The sequence below is a fragment of the Colletotrichum gloeosporioides genome (genome assembly GCF_011800055.1).
Source record: "Colletotrichum gloeosporioides strain Lc1 chromosome Unknown consensus_43, whole genome shotgun sequence".
Lineage (NCBI taxonomy): Eukaryota > Fungi > Ascomycota > Sordariomycetes > Glomerellales > Glomerellaceae > Colletotrichum > Colletotrichum gloeosporioides.
In genome coordinates, this window is record NW_025544688.1 from 34,182 (window position 1) to 51,908 (window position 17,727).

Here is a 17,727-nt window from a genome sequence, read left to right on the forward strand (position 1 = left end):
TGGTTTCTTGATCAACATCTTTTCAATGAGAGGTCTGCGTCGATGTGAAGAACTTCTGGAACTCAGAATCCCTCATCAATAGGCTTCTTGGGGTATCCCATTCCAAAACTTCTCCCCTATTCAGAAGTAAGACTCTGTCATAGCTCTCAACAAATCGCAAGCGATGAATGACAGAGATGACTGTTTGCTCAGAGAACTCTTGGTCAATGATACTTTGCACCATGGATTCGGTTTCCTGGTCGACACTGAAAAGCTTTATGTTAGTTCCTTTCATGCAAGTGAGATGAGAACTGTAACAACCTACCTGCTTGTGGCTTCGTCGAGAATCAGTATCTGGCTCTTGGAAATGATAGCCCTAGCAAGCGCAAGAAGCTGCCTCTCGCCCACCGAGAAGCCATCCGCCTCTAATTCATCGTCAAGGCCGCCTACCATGTCGATTCTACTTAAAAGCCCGACCTTTTCGAGAGCATTCTTGATCCCCTCGCTGCTTGCTCGTGAGTGAGGATCGAGGTTGAAACGTACAGTTCCAGGCATGAAGAATGGCTCTTGTGGGATAACATTGATCTGCGAACGAACTTCAGACCTCTCCAAAGTGGAAAGGTCGATGCCGTCTACAAAGATCCTACCATCTGTGACCTCTATCATTTGGAGCAGCGAGAGCACAAGTGACGTTTTCCCGCTGCCCGATGGACCGCACACGGCAATCCGCTGACCAGGGGAAATATTAAGGGATACGCTTTTCAATGTTGCTGCGGCATCTGCACTGCAAGGTGTGTCAGTCATCAGCTGCATGATGTTTCCGATCGAAGGACGCCGACTCACGTGTATCCAGCAGTGACACTCTCGAACTTGATAGCACCCTTCAGTGGCCATCCCGCTGGAGGTGCACCATTGCCGACAAGCTCTCGTTCTTCAGATGGTGTCTCGTTTGCGAATTCTCTGATTCTCGACACCGCCCCGATAGAAGTTTCCAATGCTGTCCAGTTCTTGATGGTCACTGCAAGATCGGAGTTGAAACCCAGCACTAAAACCATTGCCACACCGACGGCTCCAGGGGTGAACTTGTCCGTTAGCGAAGTGGCCATCGCAACAACAATGAGCGCCAGAGCGCCGACAACCAAGTCCAGAACCAATGCCAGCCACTGTTGGATACAAGCAAGCATGTAGTGCGGCTTCTGTGAGCGGTTTAAAAGAGACGAGGCCTGAGCCTCGAAGTTGTTCTCCCATCCATATGCGCGTATGGTCGCTACACCTTTAAGAGTCTCGAGGAAGTGTGTGTACATGGGTGCCTTGGCTTCAATGTCGAGAAGTCGGACTTGGCGCGAGGTGCGGAGATAGTAGCGCTGGACGAAAAATAGGACTGCCACGAGAAGGGGGATGGAAGATGCGAGATATTTCCCGAGGACGCATAGAATTATGAGTTTTATGATGCATGCGCAAGAGTCTAGCAAATATCAGTATAAGATTTGAGCTCGCCCTGGTTTCAAAGTTGCTTTACTGGTGAAGAAGTTGATGGCATTTGACGGCAGAGTCATGTCAACCAAGTTCAAGTCCTGGCTGAATCTATTCTGGTTGTAAGAAAGATAGACTGCGGAAATGGTGTCTTTTAAACATACCTGTTGGTGATGGATCCAGTATCTGTTGACTGGAAAAAGCTGAGTGGTGCCCTGCAGATTTGTCAGTATGAGATTGCATGCGAGCTCCCCTATTATGCATACTTTAGACTTGTCCGAAGGAGATCTGCATGCAGACCTGTGGCAGTATTGTTGATGATGCGGATAAACATCACCCTATCAAGCTTAGCTGCGATTCTATGATTGGGATGATTCCTGATCAAATGGCTTACCAGCATTCCAAAATGAGCGCAAACATATTGGTCAGAAACAACAAAGCATAGACCCCTAGGTACATGCCAAGGTCTTGGTTCGGCTCTTCTCCGTTGGCTTCAACCCACCATTGAAACCAGATTGCTGGAAGCCGAAGTCAGTGAGCAAGTCTGTTAGACTTTCAAACCGCGTTGGGGCGGACCTACTTGTGAATCCGGCGCAAAAAGACTCGGTGATTGTAGAAGCCACAAAAAGGCCGAAAGCGACCCATCCTCCTTGCTCAAAGTAGTACTTGTAGACTAACCAAGACCCATTTTGCCGCAGCCGGTCGGCTTCGTCGCTGGCAGAAACAACGACCTTGCCTTCCTTTTCCACGCCTGGAGATGGCACGGTGTCTTGTTCGGAAATGGAGTCTGCCGAGTCATCTGCTGACGCTGAGGTCGTGACTACGTCTGCTGATGTGGCGAGAACCTTTTCATATGGGCCTTGACTGAGTATTCTGCCATCCTCAATGACAACGACTTCATCAGCAAATCGTAGAAGGTGACCTGGTGGTTAAGATTCAGTGAGTGCTCAATATAAGGTATTGCGGGTGAGCTACGGCGGCTTACGTGTGTGAGTTGCGAGAATGACAGATATACCGTTCTGACGGAAGTGCCCATTCAGACCAAATAGATGAGTCGATATCCGATCAACAGTTCTAGAGTCGAGACCGCTGAACGTGTCGTCTAAAATGACCACTCGATGCCTAGAGTAGACAGCCCTAGCCAAGGCCTGCCATGAGGATTAGCGAGATTCTCTCAAATGAGAAACGTAAAACCTACCACTCGCTGCTTTTGCCCTCCGCTCAACCCAACGCCATTACTTCCGATATTGTATGCTTCTTCCTCTGGCATATTCCTAACATCGTCCGTGAGAGAGCACAGCCACAGCACACGCTGAAACCATTTAGCGTCAAATTCCAACCCGCCAGTGATGTTGTGCCTGATTGTATTATTCAATATCCACGGGTTCTGTGAGCAGTACGCAATGCTCAGTGCCGTAGCGGTACGGGAGCCGCTATGAAGAGTTGTCTCGCCCAGGATACTTTCAAGGAGGCAAGATTTTCCGCAGCCTACCGGCCCAACAACCATGGTGATGCCTCTTTTGATACGCAAGCTAAGATGACTCAAAACGACGTCGGCCTCAGAGGACCATGAGATAGTTGCATCCTGGAAAGAGGTGATGATGTCCTGTGGGGCTTGGGCAGTAGTCTGCGTGGTTAGTTCAACGTCGCTGGCACGAGGCACAGCAACTTCGGAGCCAGATGACCCCTTTTCCGGCGCCCAGGAGGCTTTGAGACAGAAGGCCTCGATTCTCGTGAAGCAAGCGATCCCCTGCACGATGTTGGGAACATACTGACAAAATCTCAGCAACGGGTCGGTCAGGAGGTTGATGAGAGACAGTGCGGTAAAAGCATTGGTGGAAGTTAGAGTCTGGTCTTTGGTGATCAAGGCGATGATGCTGTATATGACGAACGTAGCGAATGGTGCGAATTCGTTGGGAAGGTTTGCTTCGAGTGGGAGTCAGCAGGTGATCCAACGTCTCGGGATGGTAGGTGTCTTACAAACAAGGACTTGCCACAGCAGAAGTTTTCGAAACTTCTCGGACCCGCTGAGCTCGATGCGTCGTAACTGGAGAATGACGCCGGACAAAACTTCGGGCAGACCAAGCATCTTGATGGCCTTCATGTCGCCGAGCATTGTGGCGGTAACGGCAACTCGCTTCTGCAATCGCTCAATCCAGACGGTCTGGGCTCTTCCGATAGTTTTCGAAATAGGGATCACTCCCACAACGCAGACTGGTGGAAAGAGGTATTAGCCTACAAGAGCGCGCGAAATCCTCTCCACAACAGCCCTTACCTATTGAGATGACAACTGGCACGATGGAAGCAATCTGGATCTGTTGTTGCAGCAAGAAAACCGCTATCCCGACCTCAACAACCGAGGCCCAGATTTCGTGAAACATGGCAAAAGTAGTTACAATCCGCTCAACGTCGGTGCCCATTAGTGTGACCGCGGCGCTGTCCTTCAAGTCGTCTGCTTTCAGCGACACAGTCTTACGGAAGACCATGTCGATCAAGCCTGCGCGGATCATCGTTGTGAAACGGTACTGCTGCCGGGAATATGCTGCACGCGATACTGCAAGCTCGACGTAGGTGAGCACATGCGCGCCGACGAGCGCTTGGCCGTACTTTTCGGACTGTGGGGTTTTGGGGGTCTGCATGAAAGTCACTGTAGCTGTGATTAGGAAGGGCTGACAGAAGGTAAAGGCCGTGAGGAATAGTCGAGTGACGACTCCGAGGAAGATGGTCCCGCGGTAAGCACGGCAACTCGCGCGGAGCAAGGCGTGGTGCTTCTGGCCTTTGCGAGCCGCCCAAGACCGCTCCAAAGCCCTACCTGTCGTCTCACCCGTGAGATCTACGTCGACTTCGGGCATGTCATGGATATGGATCACTCGAGAGTAACCTAGACGGAAAAATGGCAGGAGCCAGGTGAAGAAGCTGCGCCCCCAGAATCCGGTCTCTTCCTCCTTGGTGAGCGATTGGTACGTCGGCTGCAGGAACTTCTTCTTGCCAATTGACTCCAGAGGTACCACGAGCGCTGTGAGAATGAAGATGGCCGTCCATAGTGCCTTTGCCGTGCTCGCCGAGGGTATGAGCCAGAGCGTCCGAAGACGCGGGAGAGCGAGAATCGTAGAGGCTGAGAAGTAGAGAATCAAGAGGTCGGATGGGCGTGTTGAGCGCTGGTCTTCGACGATCGAGTGCAGCGATGCCGCGAGGACGGCAACGAAGGTCAAGATGCCCGAGGCGAGGGAGAGTTTTGTGTTGATTGACGGTGTCTTGGTCTGGACGATGAGGAAGGCTAGGTGAAATGCACCGAGCGCAGCCAAGAGACCCTGCCGTCGTGTAAGTGAGTTTACATTCGCATTTGAGGAATATCATACTAATTTCAACATGGCAAGTTTATAAGTCGTCAATTTTACTGGAGTCCGTACGATCGAGAAAAGCCGAACAGGTATCAGCAGCAGGAATATCGCTGCAGGGATAACGTGGAAGACTTCATCTTCAAAGAGGAGAGTGAAATCGAAAGGGCGGCATTCAAAGTCAATGCGTGGACCGAACCGATTGTCACTGCCCAACGGACAGGTCGTACGATTAGCCATGACTCTGCGACGGCGAGTGTTGCGATTGTGTTCACGGCTTTTTCATGAGTTGATTCTTATTCTAAGAAATGAGAAGGAGATATGGACTCGTATACATATGACCTAACTTAAAAGGACTTTTGCGCCGGTTCGCGTGGTACGCGCGCCCACGGAGGCAGTCGTCAGTGGTAAATGCACTTGGCCGTGTACGGCAGGTCGACATGATTGTAGATGGCGAGATGATTGGGGGATCCCTGAGTTGATCATCCCAAAACGCCTCAGTAGGGTAAGCGGCGCATTTGTTTGCTTGAAAGGGCAAAAATACGGTACTCCGTTCATGTATGCCTTGACAATCCCAGAGTCTTCCGTTCTCTCTATTAATTCAATCAAAAAGGAAAACGGAATGAAGAGAATAGAACAGCACCCCTAGGAGATTTCCCCAGTACAAGGAATCGGACTAGGGCGATGTCGTGATTGCGGGCCCCATCGTTTTCTTCACTTCCGCCCCGGACTTGAACTCGGCTCAAAGTCCGGGGCAGCCCCGCACCGTCGCGTCTCACCAACACACCCAGTCTCGCTCTCACTCGCCGAAGCGTTCACAGGTCTCCGATTCAGCCAGCTGACGACACACCATGCGTGTTCCAGACCTCATCAGCACCTCTCAACCCGACGCCAACGCAGCATCGCGACGTACACGGCGACGTCATGGCGGTGCCAGCTCACCACCGTCCTCATCGGCCTCCGCATCGCCGTTGCCAGAAGATGCGCCACCACCGCCAGCGAACAAGAGGCGCAAGACGACAACAGACTCCGCGGGAGGAACTACACACACGCGGAGAAAGCGCGCCGTGACCGCGTGCGAGTTCTGCCGTCTGCGCAAAACGAAATGCGACAATGCCCGGCCGGTGTGTGGCTTCTGCCGCCGGCAACGCGCAACTTGTGTCTACGGTGACGGGGAAGAAGGGAACGAGGGTAATGTTGCGCGAGACCACGAGGAAGATGCCAGTGCCGCGATATTGGAGCGGCTGGATGAGATTAAACAAATGCTACAGAGCTCACCGAGGGGCTTGGCGCCGACGGCCGCGCATCCCGCGTATCAGCCGGAGCCCACTGCCGGCGCCGCCGTGCCATCGCCGGGACACCAAGGTTTCGACGCAGAAGGGGCTGCGGACCGCGGAGAGACATCGCGGACGCTGTATTCTGCGCTCCGGTGCGAGTCGATGCTCCGCTGGCCTGTTTTTGATGGGCTTATACCGGAGGAAGATGCGCGGATCGAGTCTTTCATACTCGAGTTTGGCGCGGACCTGGATGATGCAGCAGCTGTGGAGGATAGGATAGGACCGTCGTCGACTTCTGGAGCAGCTGCGGGACCTGGGATAAAGGATGATGCATTCGTGCCGCTGTGCCAGAAGTTCCTGATGCATGTCCACCCGCGGAATCCCATCCTCGAAGGCAGGGAACTAGTAACCTACGCAAAGCGGGCGGCCGAACACGGTGTGGGATGGGATTCAGCATCATGCTTAGTGGTGCGAACTCCCTTTCGCCTTGATGTAATGTCATGCTGACTGCTGCACAGTTACTCGCCTGCGCCTTGGCTTGCCTTACGACACCATGGCTCCCTCCCGTCGAAGATACCCCTTTAATGATGACAGTCGCCTCAGAAGATGTGGCAGAGATGCTCCTTCCTGCGATCATAGAGCCGGAGGACTGCGGCGTGGCAGATGCATACTACCTCGCCGCATCAAAACGCATCGGTCTACTAGGCCCGTCCATCCTCGACATTCAATGCTTGTTCCTGGCTTCCATGTACGAAAAGTGTCGCCTGCGCCCTCTGAGAGCGTGTTTCTACATCCAGCAAGCGTCGACGCGTCTCCAAGCGCATCTCCTCCGGAGAGGTAGACGGCCGTGGAGGGCAGCAAGTGGCAGGGAAGAGCCGACGCAGCCTCTCGAGCAGCGCGTCTTTTGGTCCTGCTTCAAAGCTGAAAAGTACCGCCTACATCTTCCCTATTATGCCATTATTATCGGACAAAAGCATACTGACGTCGTCCAGCGAAATCCTCCCCACCCTAGGCCTGAGATCAAGCGGCCTCGAGGACTTCACCTACCCAGACTCGTTCCCCGCCCCGCCCTCGACCCTCTCCTCGACCAGGCCCGCCGCCGGCGACTACTACGCGTGGTCGCCCATGTCCGACGACCAGCAGCGCGTCGAGGAGGAGCGCAGCTGGCTGTACTATCTCGCCGAGATCTCGCTCCGTCGCACCATCAAAGACACCATGGCGGTGCTGTACCGCAAGGGCGAGACGTACTGGCTGCAGAACGAGCAGCTCCTGGTGCGCCAGTATGACGAGTTCGAGAAGGAAATCTCCCAGCTGTGAGTTTACTCGTCTTTTGTCTTGCAATGAGAATCAAATGAGGGTGAGTAGTGGCCGAAGATGAGCTGACACGGTAGCACAAATACAGGCATTCTCACCTGCCGCCCCTGATTCAGTTCGACGAGCACCGGCACGCCGACAACGAGCTCGCGTTTTACCTGCAGGGCAGGTTCCAGGGGTGGCGCGAGGCGACGCTGCGGCCGCTGCTGTACTGCGCGCTCCACGCTCCCGGGGATGTGAATCCGAGGGTTGTCGAGCTGGCGCAGAAGGCCGTGGATACGTGCTCTGCCATGGTCGTCAAGACTGCATATCACCATCGCCACGGGGGCAGTTGGTTCGTGGCCAGGAGGGCGTTCTCCTGCGCAATGATGATTCTTGCCGCGAGGCTGCGGGACGGGCCCGTGAGGGCGCCGCCGAATTGGAGGGCGTTGGTCAGGTTGGCGCTGAGGGTGGTCCGGCGATGGGGTCGCGAGGCGAGGGACGTTGAGAGGATGAGGTCTACATTGGAGAGGCTATTCAATCAGGTACGAGCGCGGGCCGGCCCAGAGGTTGGTAATCTGGGTTAGTTGGGAGGAGTCAACATTGACCGTCGTCAACATCTCTTGATTTCACGTCTATGATCATGTTTGACAGCCAAGAGCGCCACCATGCAATCGCCACTTTAAGCCCCCGAGCACCGGCAGATGGGCTTGCATTAGAGTTGGCCGAAGCCGCTGCTTCAGCAAGTTGTGTCCCTGGCTCGCGGGTTTGAGCACCATGTCCTTCTTTCACGATGCCGCGTGTCATCGCGCCAGTTTGTGCGTTGCTCATCAGCAGAGTATAAATCGAGAGGGTCACTTGACTGCTCTTACGCAATCATACCGAGACTCAATGAAGAGACTATTGATTCCATTTCCCGGAACTTGAAATCGTCTTGACGAGTTTTCGCATCCCAAGAACTAATGCCAACCCCGCAATCAGGAAGACCACCGGCAATTCAGTAGTTTCTCAACTAGGAGAGAAGACTTTGACAGACCTGAACCCAGTTCTTGGTGCCGATGACCGGCGCACGCTTGTGCGAGCTTCGATAACTTGGTGTGACACCCCAACTATTCCGTCGAGGCAAGGTGCGGTCCAGAACGATGGCACACCAACCACTCAGCGGTGTCGAACGTCCAATACGGCCAGTCTGTGCAACGCAAAAATACCAATTGAATGGCTATAGCTTCGCCGCCAGCCGAACTCCAGAGACCCTAACGCCTCCCCCAGAGCACGGCCATTGGCGGGAGGAAGAAGTTGGCCGGATGGTAAGCAAAATCGGGATGGCTGACACCTTCTCCATCAGTGCGCGCCTTCTAGCTGGGTGGCTGGCAGGTGACAGTGAGAAGCCTATTGCTTGGGGTTGGATCGGGCTGGATCTCTCAATAGCTTGTTCGACGCCCGAGTAAGCGGCTTGCGCTTGGCGGCGTGCGACGACGCGCCGGCGCGAGAGGGTGGCGGCCAAACCCCAGATCGGCAGTGTCTCATTGATCGGGCCACTGATCACCGCAAACTGAGCCTCAACCCCGCAAGCAGAGACCGTTCTGGGCTGCATCGGACAGTCAACGGTGGGGGAGTGGCGAGTTGACGATTTGAGTTCCCATCCGGGAGCATTGCAAGATCTCTGTAGAGCGCTTTACCTAGTGTCCAGACACTTCTGAACAGACTAGTCAACGGCTCGATGGTCTGGAGACCTGAACGAACGTCGATGACGATGGTTACAACATCCGAGGCTCGGCGGCGAGTCCGAACAGGGGCTAGCAGGGACCTTGCACTTTGCAAAAACCCCGGCAATTGCAGCGCAGCGCAGCGCTAGAATCCGATGGTTTGGCTCGACTCACCTGTCGCATCGTTAGCTTCAGCACGCCGAGATCATGGGCATTTGGAATGGGAGAAGAGAAAACGATCGTGCGGGCGCGGTGTCATTGGAAATCAGGCCAACGCGCGACAAAACACGAGCCGCCGCCACGATGCGGGCCCTGCGACTCACGTGTCCATGGACTCGGGATGGCCTAGGGGGGGTTGGATGGGATGGGGGATGGGATGGGACGGTCTGGTCCTTGACCGGGGTGCGCATTGCAGACTTCGTGTTTGGTGTTTGGGCGGTGGTCCCGTGGTGGAGGAAAACAGCGGACGAACTCGAGGTCTGGGCCGAGACACCACGTGATTGCCATCGTGCGCGAGCGAGGTCCACTCTTGGATTCTTCACGATGAGTCTTCCAGGCTCTCTTCCGTCTTGGGTCTGTGTTTTTCCCTGGTTTTCCCGCCGGGGGCCGGGTGATTCAGGGGGCGATCTAATGACAGACACTCCACTGTGGAGAGAATGAATCAATCTTGGATCTCTTCTTGGTCTTGTTTTTCTTTTCAGCCTCCTCTGGTATTGGTCTGCCAGAGAGGGCAAGAAAAGTCCTTCCGAGCGGAGACCGACAACGCAGCCGTAGCCGTGATCCGTAGCCGTGATGGTCCGGAGACCCCGTGGAGTGATGAGAATTCTGCATCGTCCGCCGGTTTGTAAGCGCGGCTCGTATGAGGAGCCCTGCCGGTCAGGTGGAACGGTGAAAACGCGGTCGGCGTCGCGCCAGTGTGTTGCCCATGGGGAAAAGAACAAAGGAAGAAAGAGGAGACTCTAACGAAGCCAGACCAGTCCCAAACTCGGCCGAAAGCCGAGGCGATTTTGGGTCTTTGAAAGCAAGGCAGCAGACTCCAGAAGAGCCAAAAGAGGGCGCCTGTTACTGATTTCCCGGGGGTGGTCGCTAGCGATGGGGCCGTCATCAAAGACGGGCCGATGTCACGGCCTTGACAGGTAAATCTAAGCACCTGCGGCGGAGAGCCGACCAGGGGATGGGTCGGAACGCACCCACAGCCCGACAGCCGGGGGAGGGAGGTCTGGGCAGTTGGTTGCGCAGACTGGCAGGAGGCACGACGAAGGCAGCGGCTTGTTGTTGGTCACGTCGTGGTCACGAACTCGGGGCCCCGTTAACAGCGGCGCATACCGAGTCAGGCGGTAAGATGGTACGAGGCGACTGGCTTTCTTGTTGGAGCGGGCGTGGCCCGACAGACAGAGTGAAGCAAGAGTCACCGAGAAGGAAGCAGAAGTTTCTGACGAATGCCGATACTCGCTACTTGCTTCTCCATGTTCGATGATGGCGCGTCGTCGCCGTCGTCACAGTTGGCAAACCCCGACATCAGACCAGTAACCACGGATCTGGAAACGAACATGTAGGTGATTGGATACCGCGGGGTGGAAAAGCTGGAGATGGGTGCTAGGCAGGCCTCCTGGGAGATTCTTTTCTTGGAGACCCCGATATCTCCAGACTGTCGAGAGACGGAGACGGTCTGGAGGTGCATGTGAGTGTGAGGAGGAGCTCCACAGCGGACAGGAACTCGGCCAATTTAGCAAGAGGACGCTGCATCGAGAGGGATCTGGAGGCAGTTAGCGTTCCCAAGTACCACCGAGCATTGGCCCATAGATGGAGCCGGGACCGGGGATTGGAGGAGGGATGATGGGGAATTTGGGGGAATGAGTTTGGGGAAAAGAGGGTGGGATGGATGGTTAGGTGCGGATAGGCAGACCTGCGAAATGGGATGGATGGATGGGATGGGATGGAACGGTTGCATGTTGGGAGGCATGCAAGGCCGGAACAGTTGCACTAGGCAGTAGTAGTGAGGCACAACGACGACGACTTGGGAGCCAAGGCGAGTTTAGGGCGCTGCTCAAATGGCCCGAATAGCTTCGACTTGGGAACCTAACCGAGACGACAGTTTGGCTGTTTGAGTTGTCTCTGGACAGTCGAGCTAGACGGAACCGAGTAACGCTGCGCATGTCCGGAGGAAGAGATGCTGCAGCATGCGGGAGAGCACCGGTGGCCTGTCTCGGCGGCCGGCTTGTTGTTGGATGTACATGTTGGTAGTGGTTGGGATCATTAGTCCCGCCGGGGTCAGGATCAGTCAGAATGAGGATCGGGTTGCATGCTCGTATGTACAGTACTGACTGGAATCTGTCCACCGAAACACCACACGAACGAGCGAGGGGCAGGCCGCAGGAGGGAGGCTGAAGGTCTGATCGAAAAGGAAGCAAAGACATGTGCCAAAATCGTGGAGGCTGTCGTTGGATGACGGGCGTGGAAGGGTTTGGCAAGGGAGGCGGCAAGCACAGGCCCAGCCGCATTCTTTGGCAGATGTCTGTGTGTCTCTGTCCAGCTGGTGTTCACCAGCTAATTCCTAGGGCAGGTAGAATGCCTCCGTGAGTACGGATAGGCATCTGATTTGATGGTTTGGCGACACTATCACGGGATGAGACGGCGGCAGAGTCAGCACGCAGCCCGCAGAACCGGCAGCCGGAGGGTTGACGTGGAAGACAGAGAGCAAGCCAAAGCGAGACAATACGTACAACTAGGTACTCGTAGTGGTGAAATCAGGCCAGACAGAGGCCGGAGGACGCTGAAGCTCGCCTACCTGAACAGCCCAGAGCAGAGCAGATGCCAAACGGGAGGAACAGCAGAGCAGGCAGGGGTGTGGCTCTGACAGGGACGGGTGGTGTTTTGGATTGGGCTAAGAGAAGGGAGAGGCGCGAGGCCAATCAGCGCCACGATGGCAGCCGGGGAAAGACGACAGGACGGCGCCGCAGGTTGGGCGGGGGCAGGCTGGGGCACTTCTCGGCGCTTCTCTGGCGCTTTCCCCAAGTGAAGCTCCAGAATTCCCCTCTCCGTCTCCATCTCCGGGGCACTTTTTTAATGTGGTCTCTTTTCGTTACAAGTCATCACACTTTACTCTTATTTCCAGCTGGCTCGGAAGTTGGAACCCCTCGGGGACCCCACCATTGCGGGTGAAGACGCTTGGAGAGAGAAAATTAGACGGAGGGACGGGCTGAGAAAAATCTGCCAAAATTTTTCATCGTGAGATTAGGGGGAAGGAAGGGGGTGAGGACGGATGAAGACAAGTCCGGTTCAACAACATCAGCAACATGTAACTTGGATCCAAACGGTGACGATGACACACCAGAGACAAGAGACAAGGGGCTCTCGTGGAATCTGGTGACAGATTGGCGCTTGTCCTGAAGCGGGATCATGTCGTTGACGTGACGAGAGTCAAGCTCGAGAGCAGCTCCAGAGCTTGAGAGCGTTGTCTTTCCCTCCCGTTATTGCTACATGCCTTTCACCCCCTTGTATCCGTAAGGAAGTGTAAGGATAGTTACATAGTACTAAGTACATAGTAAGGCAGATACATGCAGCGTTTCTGCATGAGCTCGGAGCCAAGCTCGGCAGGTTCAGGCTTGGCACGACAGCTGGTCCCCTCCCCCTCCCCCGCCGCTTTGGTGCGTTGGTGGTGATGGTGTCGAGGTGTTGATGGGATTGGGGGATTGGCCACCCCCGGGTTTGAGATTCGCTTGTTGCGCGCTTCCGGTGGACGGGCGTCATGATCATGTGTGTGAAGTTCCGCGTTTACGCCGTAGGGTTTACCAGGATCCCAGCACGTCTGCGACGAACGAGGTCGTTTTCGGCTGCCGAGACTCTTCACTGACGCATGTTCTGGGCAGACAGAGGCGGAGTGCAAGGGCAATTTGCGATTGTAGTCGCGACTGAATCCGCGGCTGGGACATCGTGTCATTGATTCGAATTGGCTTTTGGTCCTTAGCTTGCGCTCATAATGACCGGAACTACCGTCATCACAGCCCCCCGACTAAGGGATTGCAGACCCATACAAAATCTGTCAACTTTGACTAACAATTCTAATGTGGTTCTTTTTTCTGTGTCTCTGTCTGTCTGGCCCGAGGCAGGATGAAAGTCGAGACCACGGCCAGATCAGCAGCAGCGCCAACACGAGCGGCAGGGGATTTGAAAAAAAGAAAGAAAAAAAATGTTGGTCATAAGGGACACGCAAAATTGGCCTGTAGCGCGTCGTGTCCCCGTGCTCATCCCATTTTCCATGCGCATCCCGGCGACCCCCAGCAAGGTGCCGCGGTACGTACCTCGTCAGGTACACGGGTACTTAAGGAGGCCCCACAGCCGAGAGCGGTCAAGGATCTGGATCGAGTCTAGCGTCGATTCGCCAGCGCGCAACAGCGACGACCTGTGAGGTACGTACCTACAGGCGACAGCACCTCTGAAGCAGAAGGCCGCCCCGCAAAACGCCACGCGACGGCGAGACAACGGCGACTCTTCCCCAGCTTTTTTTTCTTCTTTACTGGGCAGGCACTCTTTTTAGGCGGTCTCCAGGCGAGTGACCCCGTGACTCGGGAGCCTGCGCCCACCACACCAGGAGGCTTCTACCTTAGGGGGCAAGCTAGGGCCTGGGGGGGGTAGTACCAGCCACTGCTGCCCGTCCTGGGGGAGAAAGGGGGTCCCCGGGGGGCAAAACTGCGACCTGGAGAGAGCCCCAGTGTTGTTCCCCAGGGGACCACCGCGCTGCTGACTGCTAAAAGTCACCTCAGACGACCGGCCACCCCTATGGCTGGCCACCCAAACCACCTAGAACACTGTCAGGGTGTCGCTTTTCCAAATGTTTTAGCGCTGTGGGTGGCAGACGCCGCCCGCCGCACGCCGCTGACGGCTTGTTCGTTTTTTGCCAAACAAGGTAGGTAGCGGCAGCTAAACTAGAGCTAGAAGTCCCTCTCTCTAGGTACTGAGATAGGTACCTAGCTTTGCTTCTGGCTCGCTGTGTGCGCCGTATCCAGGCCTGATCTGGCTGCTAGCCGTGATGATCTGTCCATCAGTTGTGCCAGTGAGTGAGTGCTGGACATTGCAGTAGGTAGGTAGATCATACGCAGAGTCTCTTTGTCTGTTGTCTGCGTGATGATTGAGCATCTTTGGTGCTGTTCATGGCTTGTATGCTGTGGTTCTGGACATGTTCTGACAATGCCTACACATGTTCTAATCCATGAGCAGCTCTCACTTACTCTATTCTCCTGATGAAGATGATACCAATACAACACAAACAACATCTCACGATACGTTACCCTCCTGTCTTTCCAGCCCTTTAGCCATGAATGAATCAAGCTGTCAGCAGATCAGGCACGCAGTCAGCGGGAGGTACCTTATTGCCGTTCTACCTCATATTACGAAGAGTCTGTCAGCAAAACAAGGTACTTGTGTACCTACGCATGTACGAACATCTGCAATGCACCCCCTAGTCCCAGTCCCAGTCCCTAGCGCGCTCCTTTCCCTTTCCTCGTCTCTAGTCCCCGGCCCATCATCCTCGTCCTCCCACCTTTTCCTTCCCCGTGGCCTGCCCGCCCCGCGGCCCCCTTCCCAACTCGTCGGAAAGCCCCCAAGAGTTATCGGCCCTTCTTAAGCATGAGCTCCAACATGGGGACGGCTAGCCATCTGCCTCTAACCCAATGGGAGCCCGCCCTCGTGAACTGCGACCTGTCGACCCTCGGAATGGGGAGATGAAGCACCACACACCACGCCTCGAGGAGAGCGGCCTTGCCTGACGTTCCATTCTTCGGTGCCACCTCGACGGGTACCCGACCAGACCAGACCAGACAGACCGCACACCTTTTGCACTCTTGCAGAGGACGAACTGACACAGACGCGAACTGACTGGCTCGTCGCACTCCTCGACTCCCGCGAAGAGTAACACGGGATAAAAGGTTCCCATCTCCCCTTCCCTACATCGTCTTCCCTCCCCTTCCTCCTCACGAGCTTTTCCTCCTCACGCCCCCCTCGACAAGATCCCCTCTCGTCCTTTGTTTATTCATCTCCGAATACATCAACGACAACAACAGCAACCATGGAGAAGGAAACCGGCGGTGTCACCCGCGAACCGGTCGGCCTGGCCGTCACCGAGGACGTCTCCAAGATCGAGGCCCCCGTCACCTGGAAGGCCTACGTGATCTGCGCCTTCGCCTCCTTTGGAGGTATCTTCTTCGGATACGACTCCGGATACATCAACGGTGTCATTGGTAACACCGCCTTCATCCGCAAGGTCGAGGGCAACGACTCGGCCACTGCCATGAACGAATCCGACCAGTCTCTCATCGTCTCTATTCTCTCCTGCGGTACATTCTTTGGCGCTCTCATTGCTGGTGATGTCGCCGACTGGATTGGTCGCAAGTACACTGTCATCTTCGGCTGCTTCATCTACATGATCGGTGTCATCATCCAGATGCTTACCGGTATTGGCGCTCCTCTTGGTCCCATCGTCGCTGGTCGTCTCATTGCCGGTCTTGGTGTCGGTTTCGAGTCTGCCATTGTCATTCTGTACATGTCTGAGATTGTAAGTCTTGACGGCCCCCTTACCCAAATCTCAATTCTTCAACAACAGCAACGCTAACCCCAATTGACAGTGCCCCAAGAAGGTTCGCGGTGCTCTCGTCGCCGGCTACCAATTCTGCATCACCATCGGTCTCTTGCTCGCTGCTTGCGTCGTCTACGCGACCAAGGACCGCCAAGATACTGGTGCCTACCGCATTCCCATCGCCATCCAGTTCCCCTGGGCCCTCATCCTCGGTGGCGGTCTGCTCCTCCTTCCCGACTCCCCCAGATACTTCGTCAAGAAGGGCCGCCTCGCGGATGCCACCGAGTCTCTCTCTCGCCTTCGTGGCCAGCCCAAGGACTCCCAGTACATCCAGGTCGAGCTTGCCGAGATCGTCGCCAACGAGGAGTACGAGCGCCAGCTCATCCCCTCCACCACCTGGTTCGGCTCTTGGGCCAACTGCTTCAGCGGTGGTCTCTGGAGGTCCAACTCCAACCTGCGCAAGACCATTCTCGGTACTTCTCTGCAGATGATGCAGCAGTGGACTGGTGTCAACTTCATCTTCTACTACTCTACCCCCTTCCTCCAGTCTACCGGCGCCATTGACAACACCTTCCTGATCTCCCTGGTCTTCACTCTCGTCAACGTCTGCTCCACCCCTCTGTCCTTCTGGACCGTCGAGAGGTTCGGTCGCCGCACCATCCTCCTCTGGGGTGCCGCCGGTATGTTGATCTGCCAGTACCTCGTCGCCATCATCGGTGTCACTGTCGGCTTCAACCACACCCACCCCGACCCTGCCGACGCCACCAAGTCCATCGCCGACAACATCCCCGCCGTCAACGCCCAGATCGCCTTCATCGCCATCTTCATCTTCTGGTTCGCCTCCACCTGGGGCCCCGGTGCCTGGATTCTCATCGGCGAGGTCTTCCCCCTGCCCATCCGCTCCCGTGGTGTCGCCCTCTCCACCGCCTCCAACTGGCTCTGGAACACCATCATCGCCGTCATCACCCCCTACATGGTCGGTGAGAAGCGCGGCAACCTCAAGTCCTCCGTCTTCTTCGTCTGGGGCTCTCTCTGCACCTGCGCCCTCATCTACACTTACTTCCTGGTTCCCGAGACCAAGGGTCTGTCTCTCGAGCAGGTCGACAAGATGATGGAGGAGACCACCCCCCGTACCTCCGCCAAGTGGGTTCCCCATGAGACCTTCGCCGCCCAGGTCGCCAAGGACGGCGTCCTCGAGAAGGTCCACGGCGAGCAGGTCGAGCGCCGCGGCTCCAACGTCTAAATTGTTTCTCCCAATCATCATTTGTCTATACTAGTATATTTACTCGGAATACCCCCGTGCCGTATTCTGACGGAGAGGCACTTGTGTGCGGAGTTGAGCCCAATTTCTTCCTCAACCGGGCGTCAAACTTGTTAATGCGGAATGTCTTGAAATGTTGCATGGCGCATGTGGAGGATCACGTTTGTGATGATATCCCAATATCCTAAACCTACCTACCTACCTACTCTCTAAACAGTAATTGAAAAAATAAATTCAATCATAAAAAATCTCTGCTCGGCTCATTTCCGCTGTGAACAAAAACAAAACAAAGCACATAATAATGCGACTGCCCCAAAAATGCCCGACGGTTCGGGGGAAAGCGGACCGAGGTCGATGGGGCCCCATATCGGAGCCCGACGCGTTCTTTCTCATTATTCATGCTGACTCCCAAACCGGGGTCTTCGTACCACTTTCATGTCGGGGCCCCCGGCCGCGGCCATGGACCATCGTCACGGGGGACTTTCGACATTCTGGTTGACGACCGTCGTCAAAAAGATTGCTAGGGGGCCCATCCCCGGCCTTGGCTTGATTCGGCAATTGGGGCGGGGCGGGATTACCAAGGCTTTCTGGGCGTAAGTCTTCCTCCCCGGGGCGCATCACCCGGCGTCCGCCCGTCTTGGCTCTCCTTAGCCGAGCGGTGTGAGGAAGAGATCGGGACTTGGAGGGCGTGGGCGCCGCTATTTTGGCGGTGTGATTGTGAAGAAAAAGAAGACGGCTTCAAGGGATGGCGGAAGATGTTTTATCCAGAGCACGTTTCGTGATCTTGTCAGTTCATTATTTTGGCAATGGTTGCACAGACTGGCTGATT

At 55.4% G+C, this 17,727-nt stretch overlaps 3 protein-coding genes across 3 annotated transcripts; 2 read left to right on the top strand and 1 right to left on the bottom strand.

Annotated features, from left to right (window-relative positions):
• Positions 1-22: 22 nt before the first annotated feature.
• Positions 23-5,030, bottom strand: GCG54_00008585 (ABC transporter FUM19; the record flags this gene model as incomplete). The annotated part of the gene is made up of 13 exons (XM_045408547.1): positions 23-245; positions 305-763; positions 823-1,444; positions 1,499-1,563; positions 1,617-1,667; positions 1,719-1,790; positions 1,847-1,970; positions 2,033-2,374; positions 2,438-2,600; positions 2,651-3,378; positions 3,433-3,666; positions 3,728-4,763; positions 4,812-5,030. The coding sequence occupies 13 exons, from the start codon at positions 5,028-5,030 to the stop codon at positions 23-25; spliced, it is 4,338 nt and encodes a 1,445-aa protein (XP_045264514.1).
• A 611-nt stretch (positions 5,031-5,641) lies between these two features.
• On the top strand, positions 5,642-7,947 carry GCG54_00008586 (uncharacterized protein; the record flags this gene model as incomplete). The annotated part of the gene is made up of 4 exons (XM_045408548.1): positions 5,642-6,535; positions 6,586-6,995; positions 7,060-7,380; positions 7,470-7,947. The coding sequence occupies 4 exons, from the start codon at positions 5,642-5,644 to the stop codon at positions 7,945-7,947; spliced, it is 2,103 nt and encodes a 700-aa protein (XP_045264515.1).
• A 7,183-nt stretch (positions 7,948-15,130) lies between these two features.
• GCG54_00008587 (putative glucose transporter rco-3) lies at positions 15,131-16,880 on the top strand (the record flags this gene model as incomplete). The annotated part of the gene is made up of 2 exons (XM_045408549.1): positions 15,131-15,616; positions 15,687-16,880. 2 exons carry the CDS (start codon positions 15,131-15,133, stop codon positions 16,878-16,880), a joined length of 1,680 nt encoding a protein of 559 aa, XP_045264516.1.
• Positions 16,881-17,727: the final 847 nt, after the last annotated feature.